At 53.8% G+C, this 27698-nt stretch overlaps 1 protein-coding gene across 2 annotated transcripts in view; it reads right to left on the bottom strand.

Annotated features, from left to right (window-relative positions):
- STK32C (serine/threonine kinase 32C) overlaps nucleotides 1–27434 on the bottom strand; it is a 67898-nt gene extending 40464 nt beyond the window's left edge. For both annotated transcript variants that reach the window (XM_088059838.1, XM_088059835.1), the window contains exon 1: nucleotides 27276–27434. Coding sequence is in view for 1 of the 2 variants with exons in the window: in XM_088059835.1 (XP_087915961.1) it covers nucleotides 27276–27360 (85 nt within the window). In the remaining variant the exon portion in view is untranslated. The remainder of the gene's footprint in view (nucleotides 1–27275) is intronic.
- Between the last annotated feature and the right edge of the window lie 264 nt (nucleotides 27435–27698).

The following is a 27698-nucleotide window of genomic DNA, read 5'->3' on the forward strand; positions in this document are numbered from 1 at the left end:
TGCCACCCACAGGAGCTACACAGGGGCTCTTGATGCCCACAGGAACTGTGCAAAGATGTTGGAGCAGAATTATCCCCAGGCTGGAGAGGTTTCTGCTCCTGGGGCAGTGCCTGCAGTTCCCAGGGAAAGAAAAAGCTAAAACAATGAGAGGTCCTCTGTGCATAATAGCAGAGGCAGAGTTAGGGGATGTTTTGGCCCCATGGAATCCACAGGAGACTTTTCTGACTGACTTTAATGTGACTCAGGTTCTCCCAGAAAGGCTCTGGGAAGGACCAGCCCATTGCAGCAGCTGGGTGCTCAGTCTGGTTTAGCACTGGGGACCTGCCTTAGGCCAGGCCCAGTGACACAGCCCAGCACCTCCAGCAGGGTTCCAGCCCTGCCTGGCCCGATCCCTGGCAAAGCCCCATCCCTGCAGCCTGACTCTGCTCCGGGATGCTGTTTGTTTGTGATTCATGCCAAGAGAGAGGGATGCTGATCACAGAACGCAGCTGCCCTGCCATATGCAGCAGATTAATTACTGTATCATTTGTTCCCATGGCAGGTCGAAGAGATCATTACCAACTCAGGAACACGAGTGCTAATAATAGTATTGGTCCCAATCGTATTCCAGCATTCAGCTTGTTCCGATTGTTCGGCTCAATAACAGCTTACACTAATTCCCACCAACTTTTAACACCTGTGTATTGAGAAGTTCACACTCAAATGGCACAAATTCTAATTGACAGCAGGATTAACTCTTCATGCTCTAAACTTAATTACATGCAGTCAGGTGGCTCTTGGTGTTCCTTCCTCCTTAGCTAAACCCAACCACACACATTTAATGATTCCTGTGTACATTCACTGATGGAGCTAATTAGGACTCCTGGGGGGCCAAGTGCAACTTTTCCAGTGTTGTCTAAGCTGAAAACAAAATGTTCCAGAAGCCATGCTGCGCACCCAGGCTCTGCGAGACAACTCGCTCCTGTGAGTCTGCAAAACCCGACAATGTTTGCTGGGAGAAAGGAAAAAGCTCAGAAAAGTGCTGCCCACAGAATGACAGAATCGTTCAGGCTGGACAAGCCCCCTAAACCCATCGACTCCAATTGCCCCTGCAGCACTGCCAAGGTCACCACTAACCCACGTCCCCAGCTGCCACATCCACATGGATTTTAAATCCCTCCAGGGATGGGGACTCCAGCACTGCCCTGAGCAGCCTATGGCAGGGCTGGGCATCCCTTTCCATGGAGAAAGTTTCCCTGATACCCAATATAAGGTCTCCATGCCAACACCCCACACAGTATTTCTGTGGCATCCCCAGACCCTGTGTGACCTTTCTGCCGTGGGCAGCAGATGCAGGAGTTCAGTCACAGCAGCACTGGCGCAGGCAGGGCTGGAAGGGCTCTGAGCTGCCTGTGCCCAAGCCCTGATGGCGTGTCCCACCCGTGGCCACGAGGAGAGGGCAGTGGGCACACAGTGGCCATGGCCTGGCAGGCAGGGCTGCAGAGCACACTGTGCTCCTGGAAGCTCAGCAGACACGTCTGACCATGGAAAATGGCCCACATGAACAAACACCTGCAAGGCTGAAGCCACTGAGAAAAGCAAGGCAGGATCTGCGTGTGCCCAAGAGCTGCTGGAGCTATCTGTTAGACACTGGGCTCTGTGATTACAGCACCGACACTGCCCGTTTGGAAAGCATCAGGGAATCCTGCTCTGAGAAACTGCTGAGCTGCCTTACAAGTCTGCAAAAAGAAATACTTCAAACCATTCAATCGGTATCAAGATACTGCTGATTAAAGGATGACTCCAAACCCGGGGGACCGCCCCAGCAGCTGTGAACCCATCTGGATCCCAGCCACAGCCCCAGCTCCTGCATACGGGCAGGAAAGCAGCAGCAGACTCCTGTGCTGCTCCTCAGCCAGCCTGGGATCTCCGTGAGGGATCTCCGTGAGAGATCTCCGTGAGGGATCTCCGTGAGGGATCTCCGTGAGGGATCACCGTGAGGGATCACCGTGAGGGATCTCTGTGAGGGATCTCCGTGAGGGATCACCGTGAGGGATCTCCGTGAGGGATCACCGTGAGGGATCACCGTGAGGGATCTCTGTGAGGGATCTCCGTGAGGGATCACCGTGAGGGATCTCCGTGAGGGATCTCCGTGAGGGATCACCGTGAGGGATCTCCGTGAGGGATCACCGTGAGGGATCACTGTGAGGGATCTCTGTGAGGGATCACCGTGAGGGATCACTGTGAGGGATCACCGTGAGGGATCACTGTGAGGGATCTCCGTGAGGGATCTCCGTGAGGGATCACCGTGAGGGATCACTGTGAGGGATCTCCGTGAGGGATCTCCGTGAGGGATCACTGTGAGGGATCACTGTGAGGGATCACTGTGAGGGATCACTGTGAGGGATGTCTGTGAGGGATCTCTGTGAGGGATCTCTGTGAGGGATCACTGTGAGGGATCACTGTGAGGGATCTCTGTGAGGGATCTCCATGAGGGATCTCCGTGAGGGATCTCTGTGAGGGATCTCTGTGAGGGATCTCCGTGAGGGATCACTGTGAGGGATCTCCGTGAGGGATCACCGTGAGGGATCACTGTGAGGGATCACTGTGAGGGATGTCTGTGAGGGATCTCCGTGAGGGATCTCCGTGAGGGATCTCTGTGAGGGATCTCTGTGAGGGATCACTGTGAGGGATCACTGTGAGGGATCTCCGTGAGGGATCACTGTGAGGGATCACTGTGAGGGATCTCCGTGAGGGATCTCCGTGAGGGATCACTGTGAGGGATCTCCGTGAGGGATCACTGTGAGGGATCACTGTGAGGGATGTCTGTGAGGGATCTCCGTGAGGGATCTCCATGAGGGATCACCGTGAGGGATCTCCATGAGGGATCACTGTGAGGGATGTCTGTGAGGGATCTCCGTGAGGGATCTCCGTGAGGGATCTCTGTGAGGGATCTCTGTGAGGGATCACTGTGAGGGATCACTGTGAGGGATCTCCGTGAGGGATCACTGTGAGGGATCACTGTGAGGGATCTCCGTGAGGGATCTCCGTGAGGGATCACTGTGAGGGATCTCCGTGAGGGATCACTGTGAGGGATCACTGTGAGGGATGTCTGTGAGGGATCTCCGTGAGGGATCTCCATGAGGGATCACCGTGAGGGATCTCCATGAGGGATCACCGTGAGGGATCTCTCTGAGGGATCTCCAAGAGGGACCACCGTGAGGGATCTCCACTGGGGAGATCACCGTGCCCAGGGAAGCAGGGCTGTGTGAGGAGATCACCGTGCCCAGGCCCAAGGGAAGCAGGGATGTGTGAGGAGATCACCGTGCCCAGGGAAGCAGGGATGTGTGAGGAGATCACCGTGCCCAGGCCCAAGGGAAGCACGGTGTGTGAGGAGATCACCGTGCCCAGGCCCAAGGGAAGCAGGGCTGTGTGAGGAGATCACCGTGCCCAGGCCCAAGGGAAGCAGGGATGTGTGAGGAGATCACCGTGCCCAGGCCCAAGGGAAGCAGGGCTGTGTGAGGAGATCACCGTGCCCAGGGAAGCAGGGATGTGTGAGGAGATCACCGTGCCCAGGCCCAAGGGAAGCACGGTGTGTGAGGAGATCACCGTGCCCAGGCCCAAGGGAAGCAGGGCTGTGTGAGGAGATCACCGTGCCCAGGCCCGGGCAGGAGCGCTGCCGCCGGGTGCCCCATCCCGGGCAGAGGAGCCGCCCCACACGGCAGAGCCCGGTTCTCGGTCCCGGCACAGCAGGGAACTTGTCAAAAAGCCACCGGGACCCTCCTCCCAGGCCACGGGAAGGCACGAGAAGATGCACTGGGAAAAGCCCAGGATCAGTGTGACGGTGCCGGACGAGCAGACGGTGTCACCTGGAGCTGATGGGCTCCCGGCTACATGTCACCGTGATTTATCCTCCAGATTATGTGGCTGCAGATGCGCTGGATTTACAGCAGCTCCTCACATGATGATGTCCCCGGATAGCAGCCCACACCCACAGCCTGCACACCGGAATTTACAGATTTTCACAGAAGCGGGGCAGCCCTTACAGCTGGGGACTGCTCGGGGCTGTGCCCGGGGCCAGCCTCCCATCCTCGTTAGCAGCGAAGCAGAGCGATTAAACACAAGGGCAGCTCGCAGGTTCTCGGTACCGCACCACAGCCTCTCCAGCCTGGTCACGGAGGCAGGAACTCTGCCTGCCTGCCAGGACAGTGCACTGTGAAGCCACACCATGACTCATCCCCAAAATAGGAAAACCTCAAACCCAGCATCTAACTGATGCCAGAAGCACCCAAGTAAACAGACAAAAGAATAAACTCCTATGAAATGCTATAAATATAACTTTGAAGTGCCCCAAATGAAGCCAATGAAGTCCTGCCTTTGCGCAAACTAGTGCAATTCCCCCCAGGACAAAGTCCTAGACTGACTAGGAGACAGTTTCAGCAAGCAGGTGGGGACAACACTGGGGGCTGTCCCATCCTCTCACCTGCCTGTGACACTGCCCCAAACCGCTCATCTCCTCATACTCCGTCTGCTTTCCCTACAGCTGGGTCACAGCTTTTGTCATGCATCTCACCATGAGCAGCAGTGAGAAATATCAAATTCAACAAATTCCTGATAAACTGTAGAATCAATTGAATGAAATCAAAACCCTTCCCTTCTCTCAGACTCTGTTTTCACACTTGACATCTCGAGCACTTTCCAGTTAGATTTAATGAACAGAAAGTGTTCTCTTTTTTATTCCCTAAAGGCAAATACTACTTTTCTACCTCTTGGGGAAAAGATTGTTCTAAATCTGCTTCCTTTTGATCAAGAAACAGAGAGAAAAAGACTAAATGTTTCTTAAATTAGCCTACTACTACCCAGAAATACCAAAAAGCCATTATAATGGATATATATATATATCTTCATACAGTGAAGAATATACATTTTCTGCCAGAGGAGGGGCCAAGTGCTGTGCTCATGGTAAGGATGGAGATCCAGTGTCTGACAGGCATGCAGGGGCACCCTTCCTGCAAAAGCTGTGAGAGCACAACCTGCTTTGTCCCTTCCAGCTTCAAAACCAGTGTCCTACCACAGCCTCATCCCAGCACAAATGATACTCATGGGGCCATAGGGAAAAAAACACGGGGGAAAAAAGTTCTGCATTTCCAAAAATTCCTCTTTTTCTTGCCTTTTGCTCCTCTTTGTGTGCCGCTTTTCCAGGAGGAGTTTAAACCAGTAGCCCTTGAGCTGCGCTTACCCCAGCACAGAATGAAGCCTGTCAGCGCCTGCCGCTGGGGATCACACAAGGCTCTAAGTGCTGAGAGACTCTTGCTCCCCTCCCAACCTCCCTGTGCCGAACCATTCACCACACAGGGACAGAATTCCCACAGGAGCAGAACAGTCCATGAAATCAGAGCTTGGTCACAGCACTGCACTGAGCAGAGGACAACCTCCCTGCCCCGAGAGCCTCCCACCCTTCTGGGATGTGGCCACGCACCTGCCCAGCAGAGCCTGCTCATCCACACCAGAGACCCAAATCCCATCCAGCAAAGCAGCATTTCAGCCTTTTTCTGTAAACAATGCGGGTGTCTCAGCTACCTGTTTGGAATTCCTACAAAGCATCTCCAAGGGAAACAGAACCAAGTGCTGACACTGAATCATCCCCAGACAGGAACCTCTCCACAAAAGGCCCTTCCCAGCTGCTTCAGGCAAACCAAGGTTGACTTTGCATGTACGTAGGCAATTGCTTCTCCTTTAAAAACTGCTGTGTTAATTGCTTTCTGCCTCCACTGGCTCTGGCAGGAGTTGGGGAGTCCAGAGGCAGCTGCTGCTGCATCCCCAGTGTGGGAGGAGATGCTGGTCCAGCTGATGCCTGTTATTTTTTTTTTTAAATAAATATGTAATTTACAATATTGAACAAAATATGGAATAAATACCACTTGTCAGTATCCAATGCTACAACTTCCCTTAAGCCTGTAATTACTTAGAAAAGCCTTTCACTACTGTACAGATCTCCCACAGATTTTCCCTCAGGAAGTTCAGGCTGAAGCTGATGACTGTCAGCTGAAAGACAGGAGTTGATTTCAGCCTATTTATCCTCCAGTTTGATCTATCCCACAGATGAGAAGGAACCAAATGGATGTTATTCATGTTCACTGAAAGTCCTCCAACAGCTCCAGCCCAGGCTGGTGTGGCTGTGGAGGTCCCCGGGCCACGGTCCCCTCTGGCGATGGCTCTCACAAGGATGCCAAGTGCCAGCAAGGAGAGGGAATGACAAGGATATGGCTCATCTCCCAGGTGGGAGCTGTGGAATGGTCCCTGAGTCAGGAACCTGCTGAGCCCCGTCCTGCCCCAGCCAGCCACCCCTGGCAGCACTGGGAATCCCCACTCTGGTGGCCCAGCCACTGCTAACTACGGGGCTCCTCACATTTCCAGGGTGGCAGAGGTGACACGAGAGAGGTTCCAGAGCTGTTCCATCGTGCACAGCCACGCCCCGGGTGCCACCAGCTGCGGAGCCACTGCACGGAGCAGGTGCCAGTTTGCAGCATTAAACACAAGGTGTTTTTTCATGTCTTTTGGGCAAGAAGAACTCAAAATGCATTAATGTCTTGCTCTGTTAACAAAGAAACTATGGCAACACACACAGAGCTGCCAAGAGAATTACTGAAACAAGGTTTAATAGTTAATAAGCAGCCAGATGATGTCAGATTCATCTATTAAGACCAGTTTATATCTGCCTATTAGAACTTAATGTCCCAGAAAGTTGGGTTGGCCAGGATTAAATAGTCTTCCTTTTAGGCCAATTATCAGCAATAAAACCAATTTTCTAAAGAATAGGGTAGAGTTATCCAAAATGTGGCCAGACCAAGCCTGTATTTTGTAGCACGCCTATAATGTTCCTTTTGTTAAGGAGCAATTTTCTAGATGTCAGAGATGTGAATCAAAATTTAATGTGTGTGCGTGTGTGTGTTATGGAAATGGCAATTGCAGCAGTTACTCGCAGCACACCCCGATTGCCAGGCAGCACAGGAAACCAAAAGCTTTTATTCCCATTTATGCCAGTGCATTTCTGAGTGTGGTGGAATTGTTCTTCTTTCTAATTGAGGTGATCAAGAATTCTTAAGAAATAATTTTCAGCAAAAATTAGTTTCTAAAATGGAATAATGAATATTTTATGGAAAAGCATTAAGTTGCAGATACACCTGCAGAGGGTTTTGTTTACCTAGCTGGGCATATCCACCACGAGGAGACCCTGAGGTGCCCACAGCTCTGCATGTGGTGCTGGCCCTGGGAGCCCACCCCATGGAGCTGGCTGCCCATGCCATCAGGAAACCTTCCACAACTCCAGCCACTGTTTCCTTCCTGTTTATTAAACCAGCTACTGCTTGTGTTGCTGCTGATGGAGATGGACAAAAGGTGCCTCCCTCCCCCTGGGACTGTGGCCTGCTCCCAGACCAAAGGCCAACCTTCCAGGTCGAGGTTGCTGGACAGAGTCCACCTCCAGTTCCTCCCCAGGCTGCTGCCATGTCAAGGCCTTATTATGGATCACGCACTCCAGCTCCAGGCACAACTTCTATTCTTGCAGAGCTGCTTTCTACCCAGTTTCCTCCAAATCCCTCATCCCTGCTGCTGCTGCCGTCGCCAGAGATGCCGCAGCTGCAGGAGCATCCATCCCCTCAGACTGCCTGACACTGTCTCTGCCATGCTCTATTCTTAGCAACTCTCAGATCACCAATCCTTGAAACCATCTCATCTCTGACCTACCACATCTTCTGCAGCTTTCCTTCATTTCAGTCTCCAGTGCTGCTTCCCCTGAAATCAATCAGAAACTCTCAAAGCTTTCAGAGGCAAAGACAGGGCATTATTTCTGGACAGTTCCCCGCTCTCTCCTGAATATGTCTGACTCCTTCCGCTCCCCTTACGCTCAATGCAAAATTAAAATCTCTGGCAAAAATACTCCTCCTGCACTTCCTAAAGCTTTTTGTACCATCCATCTCTAACCGTGGCATCCAGCACCAGAGCTTCAGCTGACCCCAGAGGAGCTGCCAGGCGTCTGGAGCCAGCCCAGGAGACACTGGGGGAAGGGAGTGGTTCCCCCAACACCCCTTGGGACCAGCCCTCACCTCCCCAGGCAGGAGCAGAACCAGCAGCCACCTTCCACAGCTGTCCTGAGCCCGGCTGCACTCACAGTGTGATGGCTCTGCCTGATTTTGCCCAATTTCAACAGATCTGGCCCCTTCACCCTGGAGCACGGTGACTGGAAAAGAGGCGTTGGAGCAGTGCTGCCAGCAGAGCTGCCTGGTCACGGGTGGTGGGACAGAGCTCACCTGAGCCACACACAGCTGTGAGAGCCTGACACACCTGGGCAGCCCTGCTGGTCTGGGAACACAAAGTGCCACATTTAGTGGAATTTCTCACGTGGATGCAACCCCTCAGCAAAGACAAACATTAAACAGCTTTAAAGGACTCAGCTCTTCATGTGAACATCATGGGAGAGATATGGAAACGTTCTCTTCTCCGTGAAGTGAACAGCTGAGTAACTTGTACCAGATGGACCATATTTGGATCTCTCATAAATACAAGATTCACCATTTGGAATTAAACGAGAGGAGCAGCTGTCCATTGTCCCACTTGGAGGGCTTCTGTTCATTAGCTAACCAGAAGCCAAGTGTCTGTGGAAGGAAAATCACAGAATCCCAGAGTCCCTGAGGCTGGAAAATCCCTCCCATCCAGGCAGTGCCAGCCCTGCCCCATCCCCACCGTGTCCCCAGCCCAGAGCCCTGAGTGCCACCTCCAGCAATTCCTGGGACACCTCCAGGGATGGGCACTGCAACCCTCCCTGGGCACTGCCAAGGCCTGAGCTCCCTTTCCATGGGGAAATTCCTGCTGCTGTCCCCCCTGAGCCTGCTCTGAACTGTTTCCTCTCATCCTGCCAGAGATTGCCAATGCAAGCACAAAAAATGTGTTAGTGAACCCCTGATTTGCTATTACCAAGACATTGGAATAATGATTATTGGACAAATAATCAATGAATATTGGACAAAACCTGACAAGGCTCCTGCTCAGCCAGGGGTCCTGTTATTTCATCCCATGAGCAGTGCCACTGGAAGGGGTACAGCTATTCCCCTAACCCTGCACAAAGGAAAGGGATTTTAAGCTGGAATTTAGGGAAGATTGGTTTTCCTGTCTCTATTTTGCTACACAAACCCCACAACAGCTACAAAAACAAGCAATAATTTAACCGCAACCTAATCTATTGTCTTTATTTATGATAAATTATGAATTACTGTATTATGGACACTCATTAAATCCAGAAGGCTGCTAAATAAAATGTATCAACATGCATAACTCCCTGACCTAGTGCCCATATAATTTAATGCCAGACTTGCATGACTCCAGTGAGGCCAGCAGCAGGCTGTGCCAGGAGGATTTGGGTCCTGCTCGAGTAGGCGTAGAGGGAGCATAAATCCAAACTAGGGATGAGATGACTCAGTTGAGACCGTTTGGATGAGGCAGACGATAAAAATACCCGAAAGACGTAAGGCAAATCTCACAAACACTCCTCTGTGTAAGGCTGGGCCATGTTTTCTTACTCGTTGCCACACCAGGCTCTGCAGTGAGCCAGGGATAAGGCTGGGACGAGCCATGGCGTGGCCAGCAGGGCTCAAACCCCCGGAGCTTCCCCAGCTCGGCTCAGCACCCTGCCACCCCTGCCCTCCTCACACCCCTCTGGTGACACAGCTCCTTTCAAGGCTGACTGGAAAATGTTGGGAAATGCTCTGAATGGCTGGGGGAGAAGCACAAACCCAGAGCCAGGTGTGGGGTGCTGGCACCCCAAAAGCACTGATGGGCCCCTCAGCTCCGTGCCAGGGCAGGGAGAAGCTGTGAGGGCTGGCTCTGAGGCAGGGCTGCTCCCACAGGACACAGAAATACTGCCAGGGTTCTTCCCTTTCCAGACAAAATCCCTCCAAGGATGCACATTCATTTATTTCAGGCTGCAGTTCTAGAGCAGAACAAGCCATCTTCATCTTATTATTTTTAAAAGTAAGTTTTCCTTAGGAAAGTGGAGCTTCACCTCTTTCACAAGTAAGGATTTTCTCTCCATAATTGCCATAAAGTAATGGACACATATTTAATTAAAGGTTCTCTGTAATTTGACAAGAAGCTCTAGAAATAATTTCTCCCTTGAATTACCTCTTTGAGAGGTTTTCTGACAAGATGTAATTGAGAGACTGACCTTCACTGGGAGTGGGGGGAGCTCCCAGAGCCCTGTTCAGGAGCTTAAGAATAAGGGTTGGAGGGATCTGAAACACCATCAATGGTCTCTTATGCCCTCCTGAATAACCCTGGAGTCTCAAAGTATTTTTTTCAGAAAGAATTTCAAACCCTTGCCTTAATCCAGCCTTGTCCCTGTCAATGGCCCCATGGAGTGAGGGGAAAGAGGAACGGTTGCCAGAGAGCATTTGAACTTCCTATTTCCAATTAATAACATCAGACATGTGCTGCACATTTCAATGGGGTTTGAGAGACGTGTGCATTGTAAATGATTCCTTGTTAACTAATTATGAAATGCAAAGTCATTGCCAATTTACCATTGCCAGACAATGCTACAGCTGCTTTCACACGATACAATAGGCTCAGGCTTTAAGACAGATCCTTCAAAGGCAGTAAGTGATGAGCAGGAAAATCAGGCCCTTTTCACGATGGCAATTGAGGTTCCCCACTGTTTTGAACAGAGAACTTACTCAGAGACTGAAATATTGTATTCCTGTTATGATACCTGAAGCTGCCTCAAAATCATTGAAAACACAGATGTGGTTTTCTCTCTCTTCTTATATTTCAGTTATATGCTCACTTCCCCACAGCTCACTCAGCCAGTCTCAGTGACATCTCTGCTCAGCATCTGCCTCTCCCTCGCACACAGCACACAGAGCCGAGAATACAGGTGCTGGAAGCTGGGCTCCAGCTGACAGCAGCTCCAGAGACGAGGCTGCAGGCTGACACTGTCTTCAATACCCATATCTCACGGTAGCAGAACATCTTTGTTTACGCCTAACACACCACATGACATTCGGCAGTATACGAGGAAGGAGTGTAATTAAATCTCTGCTGTAATTGTCAAAACAAACAAGCAACGTTTATTTTGCTCATTTGCCGATATAGATTTGCAGTGGAAATGGAAAACTGCACGTGCTGGGGGTGGCTGTGGAGGACAGAAGGAGGCAGAGGGCGGTGGGCTGGGTGACCAGTGACGATGGCCGGGTGCTGGGAGCAGCTGCTGGTCCTCTGGCAAATCCCGAGTTCCATCAGGCAGGGAAGAGCCATGGGGCAGAGCCAGTGGTGCCACACAGAAATGGTAACGAGATCAACCCAACAAGCACCCTCTGCCCTCACTACTATCCCTCAAAGAGCTCTCCTCTCAACTGCTTTTTAATTAACTGCAGCAATTAGTGTCACCCAAGCAGCCCTAGCAGAGTGCCTCTCAACGGCATCTCGCTGCCCTCCAAACACAGCTTTAATGAGGAGTGATCTCAGCCAGGCTGTTGGGTCTGCGTGGCACCAAGCCCACCTCCCTGGAGCTGGCCTGCTGGTCAGGCTGCCCCAGGGCAGCCACTGGGTTCCCAGAAGGGGAAGCAGTGGAGGATTTGCGTGTGTGTCGCTGCTGGGGCACACTGATCCCTTAACACCACCCAAAACAACTCCAACCACCCAGGCTGGATGCACACAGAGGTTGGAGATGCAGTGTGCAGCCAGGGCACTGCACTGGGAGAGCCTCAGTGTCAGAGGGACCAAGAGAGAGGGGTGAGTCTAGAACAACACTAAGTGATCAGTCTAAAAGAAGCAGAAGCTTCAACAGAAGAACCAGGTACCATTTTCCCGTTCCCTGTCTCTTCCTTCAGTCCGTGTCCCAGCACACCGGCTGCAGGGGTGCCTACCAGGACCCCCACACGCTCCTGGTGCTAGATGTGGGGAGCACAGGTCCAGCATGGGGGCACAGCACAGCCCGGGGGCTCCAAGCCCAGAGCAGCTGGTGGTCCCTACACAGGCAAATGAGTCACTTCCACCTCATCAGTCAAACTGGCATCTGTAACACCTTGGCACTCAGGTGCCTAAGGAGAGGACTTTGTGACCCAAAGGGACACTCATGACCAAGGACAAACCGACATGGTCTAAGCAAGAGCATCACTGCTGGGCTGTGCTGGCACCACCTCTGTGTGCTCAGAGCCAACAAAACAATTAAGAGTTCACCTGCAGGCAGAGGTGTACCACCTCCTGATGGACCAAACCTCCCCCCTGGAAGCACCAGCAGGAAGGAATTCAGGTATGTAGGATGCAGATCTGACAACACTGTACAGCTCTACTGGAGCCCAACACCAACAAATGCTGCTGCATTGAGACCTACTTTGCAGCAAACCTTGTACTGCATTTGCATCGTGTTGAGACACAAAGAACTTGAAAGCAGTGGGGCTTCACTGAAAGGTTTAAAAACAATCCTGGGGAATGGAGCTGACATTCGGGTCACACATGGGAGATCTGATCTTGGGTGTGTCAGAACGGCCCCAGTCACACTCCTCACAGCAGGTCCTGGTGAGGAACTGCAGTGAGACAAGCTGGGGCACCTAAGGGCAGAAAGAGAAGCTGTCCAGAGAGGTACCTCCGTGGTACATCCCTGTCCTAAACAAAAGAATTACTTCTTTTGCAAATTGTCTGTAATTATGGCACCATAGGTGATTTCCTGTGTTTCATGACTATTCCTGCCTGCAGTTACAGACCTGACCTGTCCCCATCCAGTGAGAAGGCTGTGGCTGGTGCCAGAGAAGAGGCTCACTGCTCAGACACACCCACAGCTCCAGGTAGAATGATGCCCGTATCCAGATTTTGCCAAGGCCAAGGAGATTGGCACTATCTGTGCGCTAATGAAACCTGAGGGAGGCTTCCCTGAAACCTGGACAGGGCTCTCAGTTCCCCTTGGCCCAGGGCTCTGCTCCTCCCTGCCTGTGGAAGGGCCACGTCCCACGGCCCGCTGTGATCCCAGCAGCACCTCACTCACCTCCTGGTTCCTTTGAAAATCCTGACAAAGCTGTTTTGCTCCGAGCCCCAGCCGGCTGCCAGGCACCCAGAGCAGGGTGTCTGGGGTGCAGACAGGCACACACAGGTGACCCTCAGGTACTGAAACCCAGAGGGGAGAGCACCCAGCCAGCTGGCCACAGCCACCACTGCCCGAAATGCCAGCTTATTGTTGCCATTTTTCTTCATGCTCTGTGACATTAGCAGGGTAAATTTAGAAACAACAGACTACTTCTTTATATAGCAACAGCCAACCTGTGGAGAAGAGCGCCCCGAGACTGCGGGAGGACAGATTCTCCAGTTGGGTTTTTGTTGAGGTGTCGGGCTGTATTAGCACTCACAGGCTGACAGGCTCAGCAGCAGTAGGGACACTCACACTTTGTCAAGGGGCACACCAAGGTCAGCAGGAGATGCTCGTGCCCTGCCAGCTCCCTTTGGCAGGCAGGCAGGACCACACCTGGAGATGGGGCCGGGATGGCTCGGGGATCTCATCCGGAGCAGGTGTGGCACAGAAAGTTAGGGAGGGCTGCAGTCTGCTCGGAAAGTGAGAGCAAAGTGAGTCGGTGCACAGAGCACAGAACTGTGCTGGAGCTCTCTAAGGGACAGCCCAGCCCTGTCCCCCGGTGCCGGGCTGTGCTGGCACAGGGACCCTGCCCTCACCCCGGGGCCTGGCCAGCCCTTCCCGTTGCTATGGAAATACAGATAATAACGAGCAGCACGAGTCACCCTAGAGATGCACCAGTTGCTAACGTGAAATCCAATGCACTTTTTCATGTTGTAACAGTATCCCACCCTCCTGCCACCGCACAACTGCGCCCTGCAGAGAAGGAGCCGCCTGGGAGAAGGGAAAACAACAAAGCTTTGTATTCAAAGATCAGGAAACGGCTCACAAGGGCATTCAAAGTAGACAGACCATGGCTAACTTCAGTACCACAGCACTTGGGAAGGCCCTGACCCTGTATTTGAATGATTTAAAACATTAATTAATAGAAAAAACAGCAATGTTAATAATTAGGAACACTCTTCCAAGAAAGCCACATTAAATCCAGTCACCACAGGTAATTGAAGCCCTCAGACCTGGTGGTTTTTTTTTGCTGTGCACCCAAAGAGAGCCACAAAAGCTGCTCGGGGCAGAGAGAAGAAGGAGCCACCCACACCTTGTTTAACTTTGTGTTCTATGCGGCAACAAACAGCAAGCTGTGACAAAACTGCTGGGCTCACAGCAGCAACCAGTGTGTGATGGATCACACACAAGCATTTTTAAGTGAGAACTTAAAAACCATTGATAACAAAACAGAATTCAGCATTCCCTTTTCTTTTTTAAATTACACGAGAGAATTTGAGAGGTCTGAGGCAAACACAGGTCTTTTGGGGAACAATCTGCCTCATTCCATTTGATATCACATATTCTATTGTTTATTTTATGTCTCCTGATCATCATTGCTTTTCCCAAATCAATCCAGAAGCATTGGAGTTTCCTGCAATGTGTAACAGCCCTGGGACAACAACTCTTTGTAACACAGAGAGCCCAAGAATATTTTCTACAATCAGCTGCTTCTGGTTTTCCATCAAAAGAGGCTTTTACTATTTGCCACGCCAGCAAATTTGATGTGGGTCATGAAAGACAGTCTTGTTCCTCCTGCTGTGTCACTGGGGCTGGTGACACCTACCAGAACACTGGGAAAATACACCAAGAAGTCAAACTGTGCACCAGCCATGCTGCATTTGAGCTGCAAGAGAGGCAACAGAAGAGACATCTCGTTTTGAAATGCCATTTCCTTGTTTTCTAGCACACCAGCACTGCTGCACACACTGCGATTACAGCACTGAAGAATGGTCTCTGCTGCAGCCTTTCACACCACTGGAGCACCAAACGGCATATCAAAAAGAATAGAAATAAAAATCAGAAAAAGAGCTGAACTGGCAGCTGTGCTCATTTCTTGGCAACTGGATGGATCAGCACCATGAAAATATAGTGATGTCTGGTTTGGGGTTGGGGTTTTTAACTTGGGCACATTGATGAACGCACAGCCTCCATCATGACCTCCTCCATGGCTTGGAAAGGGAGCCCAGGCCTTGGCAGTGCCCAGGGAGGGTTGCAGTGCCCATCCCTGGAGGTTCCCAAGGAATTGCTGGAGGTGACACTCAGGGCTCTGGGCTGGGGACACGGTGGGGATGGGGCAGGGCTGGGACTCCATGATCCTGGAGAGCTTTTCCAGCCTACATGATTGTGTGATTGTGTGTGAAACACTGTGCCAAGAGGCAAGAGCCCTTTGTGTGCCCACATTGGCAGTGAGCAGCGTGCACTCTCTGCATGTGCACACTGCACTTGGAGTTAATTCAGACATTCCCAGTTGAGACCGTTTTCCTCACGACAGCCTTGTCAACACAGTGATGATGACTTGAAAACAAACTCTGGATTTCCCTCTCGAGAGCAGCCACTGGTGGGGTGTGCAGGCTCCAGGGTGCTATTTCAGGCACACGGTCCTATCTTTGTCCCAGAGGCTCGTGAGCAGCAGACATGCTCCCAAAATACCTTTGGCTGGGATCAGTGGATGTGCTGCTCGGCAGAGCTGCTGCTGCAGCAGTTCGGGGGCTGTGGAAATGCTGCTTCTCCACCAGCCCTCACTCCTGTCACAAACTCAGCTGAAGAGGGCAGACACGGGGGCAGCAGCAGCTCACAGGGGCTCAGAAGGGAACCCAAGTGCCCCGAGCAGGCTGAGCACCAGCACTGAGGCAGCACCAAGAGGGGGTTTGGTGTCTCTGGGACCAGTGGTGTCCCCACATGCAGGTCTGTGTTCTGCACACATTGAGTTGGGCAGGCATTTCCCACAGTTCTGGCAATGGAAGAGGCTCTTTTTGGCAAAGAAGGAAGAATCAATAGCAAGACAGTGTGAGAGGTATCACTTACACATGCTGGCAATGACAGGAACTCTGGGAGGGAAAAAAGAACAAGGGAGTGATGAATACCTGAAGATATTTTGCTTGACCCCAGGTGGGAGCAGTGATCCCCTTTGGTGCCCCCTGTAGCCTACAAGAAGCCTGTTCCTTCTTTTGGTGATGTCAGAACAGATTCTCTCCATGGTAGGACCTCACTGATACACCTGAGTGCCGCAGGGACTGGGCTGACCCACCTGGCACCTGCAGGACGGGTGGCCATAACCACTCAGGATTCATTCCAACTCCACAAGAACAGAGCAGACCCAAATTCACAGCAGATGTCAAACGGAATTATTCACCAAGTTCAGATTCTCTGGGGAAAGCAGACATCCTGCTTCTGTGATAAGAAATTCTCTGGAGTACAGTGATGTGCAACTCACTCTGGAAGGAAAGAACATCTCCTGACAGAGGACCAGCCACAGGGAGCAGGGGAGCCAGGTCTCACAGCAGCACATGGAGCAGGGCATTGCCTTCCCCTCCAGCCGTGCTGGGCACCATGGGGGGCTGCAGGGGGGCAGAGCTGGCCCTTGGGAGAGCCCCCTCCTCACATGCACAGCACCTCGGGCACTGCTGCGTGGGCACAGACGGGGCCCGAGCTCATCCCTGGGGCTGTGTTAGCTCAGCACTGACCCCTGGGCACCAGGGCCACCCCTCTGCCCACTGCCCTGGGACACCCCACAGAGCAAAGCCCAGGGAATAACCCCTGTGCAGCCTCAGCAAGAGAGCCAGAGAAGAGCTGGCGATGGAAAAACCCCACTTCAGCACAGAGAGCAGCAGGAGGAGAGTGGCCTCAGGAGAGAGCAGCGGGGGAGGCAGGGGTGCCTTTGGAGATGCCAAGCTAAGAGCATGGAAAAATCCAGCCCAAGGCCAGAAGAAGAACTAACTAAAATGATTTCCCAAGTAGTGCTGAGGGGCAACAGAGACCGAACAGTTTGTTGATGTTACTCAGCCTTTTGATAAACAGAAGCAATTTGTTCTAGTTAAAAGAAACCTGCTATTTTTTAAATAAATTCACAGATTGATCTTTACATCAGAAAGCCATGTAGAGAAACACACAACAGGCTGAAAGTATTCATTAATCAATCCCTAAGTTTGCGTCGCTGCAGCTGGGCTTGTTTTGACACCTGCTCGCGATGCTCCTGCTGCGGCATTTAACGTGGAATAAAAGGCAGTGGAGCAGAGCAGCAGCCCCTGGCAGCGGCCCCGGCCCCGCGGCACAGCGGCCACAGGGCTGGGGCTGCTGGAAGGGCAGTGCCACGGGGCCGGGCTGGGTCTGCTGGATCTGCTGGAGCCGCTGGGTCTGCTGGAGCCGCTGGATCTGCTGGAGCCGCTGGAGCCGCTGGATCTGCTGGAGCCGCTGGATCTGCTGCCGCTGGAGCCGCTGGATCTGCTGGAGCCGCTGGATCTGCTGCCGCTGGGTCTGCTGGATCTGCTGCCGCTGGGTCTGCTGGATCTGCTGGATCTGCTGCTGCTGGAAGGGCAGTCCCGCGGGGCCAGGGCAGAGCCGGGCTGGAGCTGGAGCTGGAGCTGCTGCTGGTGCTGCTGGAGCAGGAGCTGGCCCGTGGCTCTGGCTCCGAGAGCCAGGAGGGTGTGCGAGCAGCACTGGCCCAGCACTGGCCCAGCACCGGCCCAGCACTGGCCCAGCACCGGCCCAGCACTGGCCCAGCACCGGCCCAGCACTGACCCAGCACTGGCCCAGCACCCCGGAGCGGGCACCGCTGCCCGGCGCTCCCCGCACGGCTGTGCCCGAGCTCGGCACTGCCGGGGGGCTGCAGCAGCCCGGGATGGCCGAGGGACAGGGGCAGGGGAGAGCCAGGCACCCCCACCCCGGGGCACGGCCGCTGCTCTCCACAGCGAGAACTCGCTCCTCACACGCTCTCCTGCTCTTCGGGGAGCTCGCAGCCTTGTGCCGAGCCCACGGCAACAGCTCTCCCCAAAATCTGGCGCTGCTTAAACAGTGTCCGCAAGGAAACGGCCCCAAGGTCGGGCACCGAGCTGGGGACACGGTCAGAGCCACCCCAGCAGGGATGACAGGGAAGCTCCCGGCCCTTCAGGAGACACACAGCCAGCACTGTCAGGAGAGGGGACTGCTTCATCGTGTGCTGAAGATCCTGCCAAACCTCTTCTGTGCTGGAAGAGCCACTAATCCATGCCAGTTCAAAGTTCTGAGCGGATCTAGAATCAGGCTTGAATATGAAACCATGGGGCCTGTTGGCATGTGTATGAATTATTCATGTGCTTACCATATGCGGCATTGAGCCTTTCGAGTGCAAATTATTCGGGACCAAGCTTTGGCCCTATTTTCTGTGAAGCATTAAGCACATTTTCCAACAGTGCAAACAATCCAAACATAATGTGTATCATTTTCTGTGTTCCCTGCTCGCTGCTCTTGCCTGCCAGTTCCCATTAAGACCGGGAACCAGTACACAAAAAGCCAAGGTGCGGGCCGTGGCTTTCCCGAGGATTCTGTGGCATTTGCTTCACAAGGCAGTTTAATGTGCCACATCTCTCACACGGGAGATGACCTATATCCTTCTGGCAGTGAAACACACTGAGCCCTGGGGGTAAAGCTGTGTCCAGCCAGCTCCAGAGGAGAGTCACCCTCACCCATAAATGTCTCCTAATCCTCACAAGAACTGCCTGCTCAGAGGAGGAACCTGAGCTTTAGCCCAAGCCCTGCCCAGCTCACCTGTCTGACCTTTGTCGGACACCAGAATTAAAAATACAGGAATCCTGCAAGGAACCAGCGTGTGCCTTTTGCTGACTGTCCCACCTGCACCCCAACGCTATTCACTGCTGATGCTGGGAAGGGTCTTGTCTCTTGGATTCCTAAACACTCCAACAGGTTATTCTCAACCTAAGTTCCTTCCCAGTTTCTACCAAGTTTCCCTGTTCCTTTGTGCTTTTTTTCCCCACCCTGGATATCTGAAATACTCATATGATAGACTTTTGCCACCATGTGATCCCTCTAAAATCCCAGGACACAAATCACACCCCAGTATTTTCAGCAGTGATGGCAAATTTTGTTGAGTTGTGCATTTTCTTTGTCAGAGGAGAGGAGGGAGTTATGGTCTGGAGAAATAAAGAAAAGGAGAAAGACATATTTTTTCCTGAGCAAAGACAGCTCAGGCAGGAATGGGAGACCCAAAGGAACACACCAGTGCCTGCAGTGCTTCCACAGCCTCACTCCTGCCCTCCCCACTCTGCTCCACAGCTACTCCAGACACTTTCTCCAGTGCTCCAATGCACATATTACCCACGTAGATACAAAATATTGTTTGTATCTTTGGACAGCTCAGCTGTAACCACATGCAAACCTTGGACAATAAGGTAACTCTGTGTTGGGACAGCCCTTTGCAGGTTACCCTGAAAGTCACTCAGGCACCATCAGCCTCAGGAGCTCTCTGCTGGAGCCACTAGAACCAAGTAAAGGTATTTTCTGGAAGAATAAATGAAATTTATCAGCTTCCAGAAACATCAGCAAAGCTATAAAGACATTACATTGCAGTTCAATTTAATTTAATTTAATTTAATTACACAGCAGGGCTAACTATCAGCCTGTAAGGATTCATGGGCACAGGAAACCAACAAGCCACATAATTCTGAACATCCTTCAGTGCCTGCATCTCCTCACCACTCCCAGGTACTGGGAGAGCCCTGAACTCCACCTGAGATGTAAATGAACACATCAACACTCACACTCTGTCACACTGTCACACCTCATTGCCTGGCAGTGCTCAGAGACGGCTGTTCCCACACATCCGAAGCACTTTAAATTTTCCATAACTGTCACCGAAAGCAATTTCATTCCTGAAGAACAGTGAGAGAGGGAAAGAGGACACTGACATTTATCTTCTCTTGTGCAGAGAGGCTGAGCCGCTCTCAGGCTGTCCCGACACCGTTCTTCAGCAGCCGGGTGCCAAGGCAGGGCCCAGGCAGCGCAGATCCCCTCCCTGGCACACAGCTGCGCAGGTGCTGGCACACAGCTGGCACACATCTGGGAGGGACAGCCCCCCACGGCTCCCCGTGCTGCCTCTGGGGCTTGTGGCCACACGGCAGCACAGGAAGCTGGTGGCGATGGCCCAGGGGGTGGCTCGGGACAGGACAGGCAGCCAGGTGTGCAAACTGTGCTTTCACAGCCCCCACGGCCACGAGAGGCTGCAGAGGGACCGTGCCCTCCCAGCTGGAGAGCAGCTCTGCTGGAAAGAGTGGGACAAGTCAGAGCTGCTTGTACATCCCAGGCTGCCATGAACGGGCTCAGCAACAGCCCCGGGCCGAGTCCAGCGGGGCCACGCTCACAGAGACTCACCTGTGTCCACAGAGAGTGGAAAGCCCAGCCCTGACCCAGGGCACAACACCACTGTGGGTGAGCAATGCTCCATTTCAGGCATTCCCACAAGAAATAAAGCAATATTTAGAAGGGAAGGCAGGCTCTCCCCAGCCCTGCGTGGGCACACACCAGCTCCACACCCCTCCTCCCCTAACGCGACACACCGAGAACCCAGCCAGCCGCTTCAGCACCCCAGTCTGAGATGGTGAAAGTACCAAACTGCAAAAGGAGCAGCTTCTTTCGTTTCTGGGGAGGTTTTCCTTGTCAAGGGCCGCTCACTGACATTCCAGGAGGCGAAATGACCTTGTGCCTCCTCCGCAGCACTGCCAGCACAGCTCTCCCGCCCGCAGCTGCCCCTGCTGCTCCCTAGAAGCGCCCATCAGCTCCGTGTGCCAGGACATGTACCCCAGACAGCTCCTCCAGGAGTGCCAGCCCCAGGAAGGTCACCCTGCCAGCCCTGGAAACGTGGGAGGAAGGTGGGCAGATCCCCAGCAACGTGCTCCTGCATGTTATTCCCAAACCACAGGAAGCCCATGCCAAGCTAGCCATGGACTGTGGCCTCCACAGAATACACCAAGTATTAATCTGAGTTAATATTTCACTTGAATGGTACTTCCAGTGACTTTTTCTTTATTGTCCTTGTCCCTCCCTATCCATCAAATGTCCCTCAAATTGCTGCTGTGTTTGTTTATTTTTTGTTTCTCCAGCTCCACGTGAACAGTCTCAGCTGCCCTGAGGGCTCATTTCCCCCCCTGATCTCCTCAGATCTCCCACAGACACACGAGCCCCTCGAGAATGGCTTTTCTTCAGACTCCAGCCAGCACCGCTGCCAAGGGACCGCAGCCAGCCTTGGAGAGGGACAGCACAGTCATTAACCAGCTCAGGGCCAGCAACCCCGTACTGCCCACGGTACCACACACCTCCAGGACCTGAAACTGCCCAATTCCCAGGATTTCACCTATTTCTGCGTTACATGGCACACTGCAAAGCTTCACGCCTAGAGAAGTTTTTCATCCTTGGTGGGAATGAGGGGCAGTGGCTCTGCCAGGGACAGAGAGCCCACGGAGGGAGCGAGTCCCTGGGCAAAGCACAGGCAAAACATCCCAGATCCGGGGGCAGCCGGAACAAAGCCCCGCTGACGATGCTAAACACAGCTTAGCTGACACCTCCTTGCAATTCCCACTCCCTCCTCCCCCCGCTTACTTACTTAGCTACCACTTTGATAATACAGAAAGGCTTTTTTCCCTTGTGTTTAAATATCAGGGAAGGCATCTGTGCTCCCAACCCACAGCCATGAAAGTCAGGCTATGGGAAAAGCTCTCTTTGCAGTCTGAGCAGGGAACACTTCAGTCAGCAGTGTGCAGAGCTTGGAAGTTTAACACATCGGTATCTGACCCCAAATAAGTAGTATTTGGGATTTTACCACTGCCTGACTGGGCCCTAAAGAATAGATTTCCAATAGAAGGGCAACGTTTCCTGCCCGGGGCTTGCCAGCCCTGCCCAGCGTAGGTGACAGAGTCGGGCTCTGCGAGGAGCAGCCAAGGCAGGAGGAGCAGATGCTCAGGGACAGCCCAGGGACACAGGGACAGGGGACTCAGCCAGGCCATGCTGGCTGCCCCGACATCAGCACATGACTTATGGCACTGATCACTTCAGGAGAGAGAGAGAGAGAGAAACCTTTCCTGATCCTTGGATCCATCTTCCAGGTCCCACATCCAGCACAGCAGGATGTCCCCAGACCCGTCACAAAGCTGGCCAGAAGGGTTTGGGTCTCCCCACGGGTGAAGGACACAGAACAAGAGGGGTCAGGCTTTGCTCCCCATCCTTCCATGTCCCTGTTGCCCTGAAGCTCCCTGTCTGGCAGCAGCCCTCGTTTCCCTGAAGGTTCCAACCCCTGGAACAAAAAGCTACGGGGAAGAATTCCAAGCTGAAAAACTACTGCTGAGAGCCGTGGAGAATGTTGGGCATCTCACTGCCACGGGACAGAGGAGTAAAAGCAGGAACACAAACAGCTTGGCAGTCTGTGAGGAGCGAAGGCCGGAGCTCCCCGGGATGAACACAAGGGCTCCGGGAGCTGCCCGAAGCTGCTCCAGCAGCGCCCGGCCGGGGCAGGCTCCGAGGGGCGGCTGCAGGATGCGGGATCACCGGGACCAGCCCGGGCATCGCCCCCGGCCGGGGCAGGCTCCGAGGGGCGGCTGCAGGATGCGGGGGCACCGGGACCAGCCCGGGCATCGCCCCCGGCCGTGCCCACCCCGCCTGGGGCTCTCGCTCCCGGTGTGCGACCCCACGGCTGCCAACACACGGCCTCAGATGAAAATGGGGATTGTTTTAAGCGGCTTCTGGCTCGTTTCCATGGGCCGGTGCCTCGGGTGAGGAGCAGGGGAGGCTGCAGGGTCCCCGCGTGTTCCCGGAGCTGCCCCTCTGCCAAGGGAACGCTTCGGCCAGCAGTGTGCAGAGTGTGGAAGCTTAACCTGGCCTGGCCAGGGCTGCCTGCGCTCTCACCCTGCGGCTCCTCCGCTCGGAAGCTCCGAGGGGCTCCCGGAGCCCTCTCAGCCCCACATCCAGCAATACCCGCGGCCACGGGGCACAGTGACCACGGCTCCCTCCCACCCTGCACGTCCCCAAACGCTGCTGTCCCCCTGCAGCCGCGTCTCAGCCCCCAGCCCCAGCCTGGTGCCTCCTCCCAGTGCCACCGTGCTTGCTGTGACACACGGCACTGACACCCACGGGGCTCCTCCTGACCCGGCTAACCCTGAGCACACGCTTCCACAGCCACGCTGCTCCCCTGGGACACCTCACCATGAGCTAGAGAACGGGAAACTTGTGTTTAAAAGTTGATTTTGGTGCAAGTAGGATAAACACAGGCGCCTGCACCTGACCCCCTTACAAAACACCATCTGCATTGTGGCAGAATCAAAAAAGGGATGGGTGGGAAAAGTGATTGAGACTAAATACTAAATGATGATGAAAGTCACTGGGCTGCACCATTAAAGCCTTGTACATCAGCAGAAAAACTAATTCAGCATCAGGACACAGACAGGAGCCCTGGACCACTTGCCTCGTGTCAGCGAGGGGAGGCACAGCAAAGCAAAAAGCAGCAGATGGCTTCACAGATTCTCATGTATATTTACACACAGTTTTTTTAGTAAACCACTTTGATTCAGGAGAAACCACATCCAAAATGCACTCTTGAAATCCCTCTTCAGACACAATTTCATAGAGAGATAAATCATGCTGTGGTTTCCCCCCTCTCTCATGTAACACAACTGTGGGCAATGCTAATAGCACTAAGTGTGCCCTGTATTTCCTCCTGCTCAGCCCCAGTGCCCAAGTACAACAAATCTCTAAGCATTTTTTAGGTATTTGGGTTGAAACATTCCCACTGGCTTCACTGACAGGTTTTCATCACTTGGTATAAAAAATAAATTTTAAATTTTGATTATTTTTTTTAAAGGAGGGAGATGTCAGTAAAACTTGCTTGGCTGTTTCCCAGAATGACAGCATAATTCCTGCCCAAATAACAAATGAGCCTCATGACCTCTGTGCCTCCTCTCACTCTCCAACTCCCTGGCAGGAGGGGACAGCCGGGGGGATTTGGGATCTGCTCCCAGGAACAGGGACAGGAGGAGAGGGAACGGGCTCAGGCTGGGCCAGGGCAGCTCAGGGGGGACAGCAGCAGGAATTTCCCCATGGAAAGGGAGCTCAGGCCTTGGCAGTGCCCAGGGAGGGTTGCAGTGCCCATCCCTGGAGGTGTCCCAGGAATTGCTGGAGGTGGCACTCAGGGCTCTGGGCTGGGGACACGGTGGGGATACACGGTGGGGATCCCCTGGTGGGCACAGCTTGAACTTGATGATCCTGGAGGCTTTTTCCAACCCAAATGATTCTGTGAGACACCCCAGTGCCCCGTGCCCTGCACAGACACACGTCTCAGCCAGCAGACAGGCAGTGACCACCCTTCTGCAGGGCTGGAGAACAAATCCACTCCTAGAGTGAGGAGTTGTTAAAAGACACTTTCAGGTATAAATAAGAAACCCTGAAAAGTCACTGCAGACAAGGGTGTGTTTTTCCTGATGGAAAACAGCCCACGGTGCTAATGCAGAACCCACTGCAAATCACTTCAGCTCACTGAGCCCACCTTACCCCAGCGCACCATAACTCCGAGTGCTCCACCCTGCAGCCCTTCTGTTCTTTTGCCTTGTTTTCTTCTTCCCATACTTTTCCCCTTACTTTGTTTTTCCTCCTTCCCCTCCGTTCATGAACTTCCTCTGTTCGTGAACAGAGTACAGGGTACAATGCACCTCACCAAAACCGAGCTCTCAGAAAGGCATCCCAGGGCAGTATGTCCATGTGGCCAGGCTGGAGCTCGCTCCCAGCTGATGGATGTGCAGCTTGCCAGGCTTTCTGTGGGACTGGAACCAGCTGGAGCAGCTACCACAGCCAGAGAAACCCATCTCCCCTATCCCAGGGCTCCCTGGAAGCACACAGGCACTGTTCTTCCACAGCTTTCCTCTTAGTTGAACCCAAGTTCGGAGACACCCAGAGATATCTCGCAGGCTGTGTGTGCAAGCAGGGAGCAGCACAGTGCACACACTGCAGCCAGGCAGGGCACCCCAGGGGATGGATGTGCTGGGACACCTGGCCTGCTCCTGGCTCCACAGCCACGGGGGAAACTGGGGATGGGGCACCCAGGAAGGGAAGCAAGGAGGGAGCAGCACAGCTGTCCCTTGGGCATGGCTCCCCAGAGCTCAGCTCCACACTGCCCTGGCTGGACCAGGAGCCAGCCCCACATCACAGCTGAACCAGCACCAGCTTCCATCTCTGCCAAGGAACAGCCCAGCCCCAGCACTGACAGAAAAGATGCTGAAGAACTGGAGAGGGTTGAGAGAAGCTCTTTAGGATACACTCTGGAATACCAAGTTTACCCTTGGAATCACGGGCTCAGAGAGCTCAACCCACACGTCCCACCAAGGACAAGCTGCTGTGGCCCTCCCAGAGAGGAGTGTGACACAGGAGCTCCTGCATTTACACAGAGGAGATCCAACAGCAGCTGGGGCTGGACAGGTGCAGGCTGAGGAGAAACAGCAATTCTTAATGGAGGAGTAAACAGTGGATACCCCCTGGAGCCAGGTGTTTTACACCAAGAGAGAGCAAACACATCACTGCTCACCCCCAGGACATCCCCCACGCGCTGGCTCAGCCATAGTGGCGTGACAGGAACCACTGAAGTCCCAAAACCAGCCCCCAGGAACTCAGGGACAAAGGCTGTAAGGTCTGCAACGATTCCGAGTCGGATTTATCTGAGGGAAAATACTACTTGTGTTACTACTGACTACAATAAACGTCAACCTTCTATTTACGTACACCCTGACAAAATTAACAGGGATTATCTGCTGGATTTCAGCAGTCAGGCTCATCCTTGTGCAGACATCCATTGCAAGGAACCACATATGGGCAAAATTTCACATACCAAACAGTCTTTTCCTTTTTGTATTTTTAATTGCTTTCTCATTAAATTGTTGTCACTAGTAACTCTTCCACATTATATCACACACAAACCCAAGTATCAACTGGCTGCTTTATCTAAGGAAGTTATTGGGATGTCTTAAGAGATCACCATAGCAACCGTGCCATGACAGTAAATATGAGTTCACTGGAACAACACTGTAGTTGCTCTGAGCACACTCAAACAAGGAATTATGGAAAAGCAGGAGATATCAAGGAAGCAATGTGCCAATAATTGGGACATAGCAAAAGCGCTGCTAGAAAGTACCTGAAGAGGTGTTCCCAGGCTCCTGTCAGCAGCCATTCAGCTGCAGAGCTCACTCGCCCTGGTTGGTTGCACACAGGCTCAGGGAAGAATTAAAAGTCTTTCAGAAAGAAATTTTGCTTTCAAAATGAAATTGCAGCAAAGCCTCCGAATTAAGTGTCTTTACTAGGCTTGCTCAGTGTGAACTGCTAATAAAAACGTGTTGGAGAAATAAACCAGCTCTTGTACCAAGAAAAGTTTGCCTGATTTAACCCCTGTCAGCTGCCAGAGCAGCACAGACAGGTGAGGTCCCTTCACCAAGGGAATTCCAGCAGACCCCGACCCCGCACTCAGACTCTAACACATCTAACTCCAGCTTTATCCACTGCAAAATTCCGGCAGCCCCCACACAGAGAGTTTTGAGTGTGCTCAGTTGGTGCCACAGGGCCAACGCAGCATCCAGGACTGCCCCGATGGCTCTCCTGACTCTTCCCCCACCCACTGTCAAAGTTTCCTTCCTTTGCTCCTCTGAAATTTCACCCTGCACCCGAGATATCTAACGCAACTGTGGTATTTCACGGTGTATTTCTAAAAAAAACCCAGCTTGTATTTTAGGAATAACCCCAAAGCAGCTTTCTGCAGGGACAGCAGCACTCGGGTGTTGATGTGTTGGGTGTTCCTTGGTACAGGCGGGGCTGTCCGTGCACAGCCCGAAACTTCGCTGCAGAGCTGTCCCCTCGCCCCCCCTTCTCAGCCCCCCTTGCTTTAACGCCCCGTGTCCGTGGGGTGTCCGTGGGCAGAGTCCCTGCGTCCTGCGGGGAGGCAGCGCCCGGCCGGACCCCGCACCCGGACACGGCCCCCGCCCGCAGCCCCCGCTGGGACCCCAGTGCCGGGCAGGGCAGCTGGGCACCGCGGGATGGGCACCCCGGGATGGGCACCCGGGATGGGCACCGCGGGATGGGCACCCGGGATGGGCACCCGGGATGGGCACCCCGGGATGGGCACCGCGGCAACTGCACCGCGGAACTGCATCGCCGGGGCAAAGCAGGGCAGGGCACAGTGCCCCGGAGCTGGCCATCCCGGAGAGGGCAGGGCACAGTGCCCCGGAGCTGGCCATCCCGGAGAGGGCAGTGCACAGTGCCCCGGAGCTGGCCATCCCGGGCAGGGCAGGGCACGGCAGAGCATCCCAGGGCAGGGCGGGCACCCCGGAGCATCTCGGTCCGCACTCACCGTCCTCCCGCTCGTCGAAGACGGGTCTCTTGGAGGAGGAGGCGCTCGCTCCCATCCTCTTCTTCCACTTGCTCCAGTGAAACATCGGGGCAGGCGGCTGGCATGCCCTGCGGCCTCTCCCCGCCGGCCCGGCGGCTCCCGCGGCTCCCGCCGCTCCCCCGGCCGCCCCCGCCGCCGCCCTCAGCCGCCCCGCGCCCCGGTGCCGCCCGCCCGCAGGGCAGAGCCCGGCCCCGCCGCCTCCGCCCGCTGCCCGCGGCGGCCACAGCGCGGCGGGGCGGGGACAGCGGGGCGGGAGCGAGCGGGCCGGGGATGCGGGCGGGGCCGGGAGCGGGGCCGGGAGAGGGGCCGGGAGATGCGGGCGGGGCCGGGAGCGGGGCCGGGGATGCGGGCGGTGGGGCGGAGTGGGACCGGGAGCGGGGCCGG

Source organism: Pseudopodoces humilis, chromosome 9 (genome assembly GCF_049639895.1).
Source record: "Pseudopodoces humilis isolate 2021_Gansu_Grassland_sample_001 chromosome 9, ASM4963989v1, whole genome shotgun sequence".
Lineage (NCBI taxonomy): Eukaryota > Metazoa > Chordata > Aves > Passeriformes > Paridae > Pseudopodoces > Pseudopodoces humilis.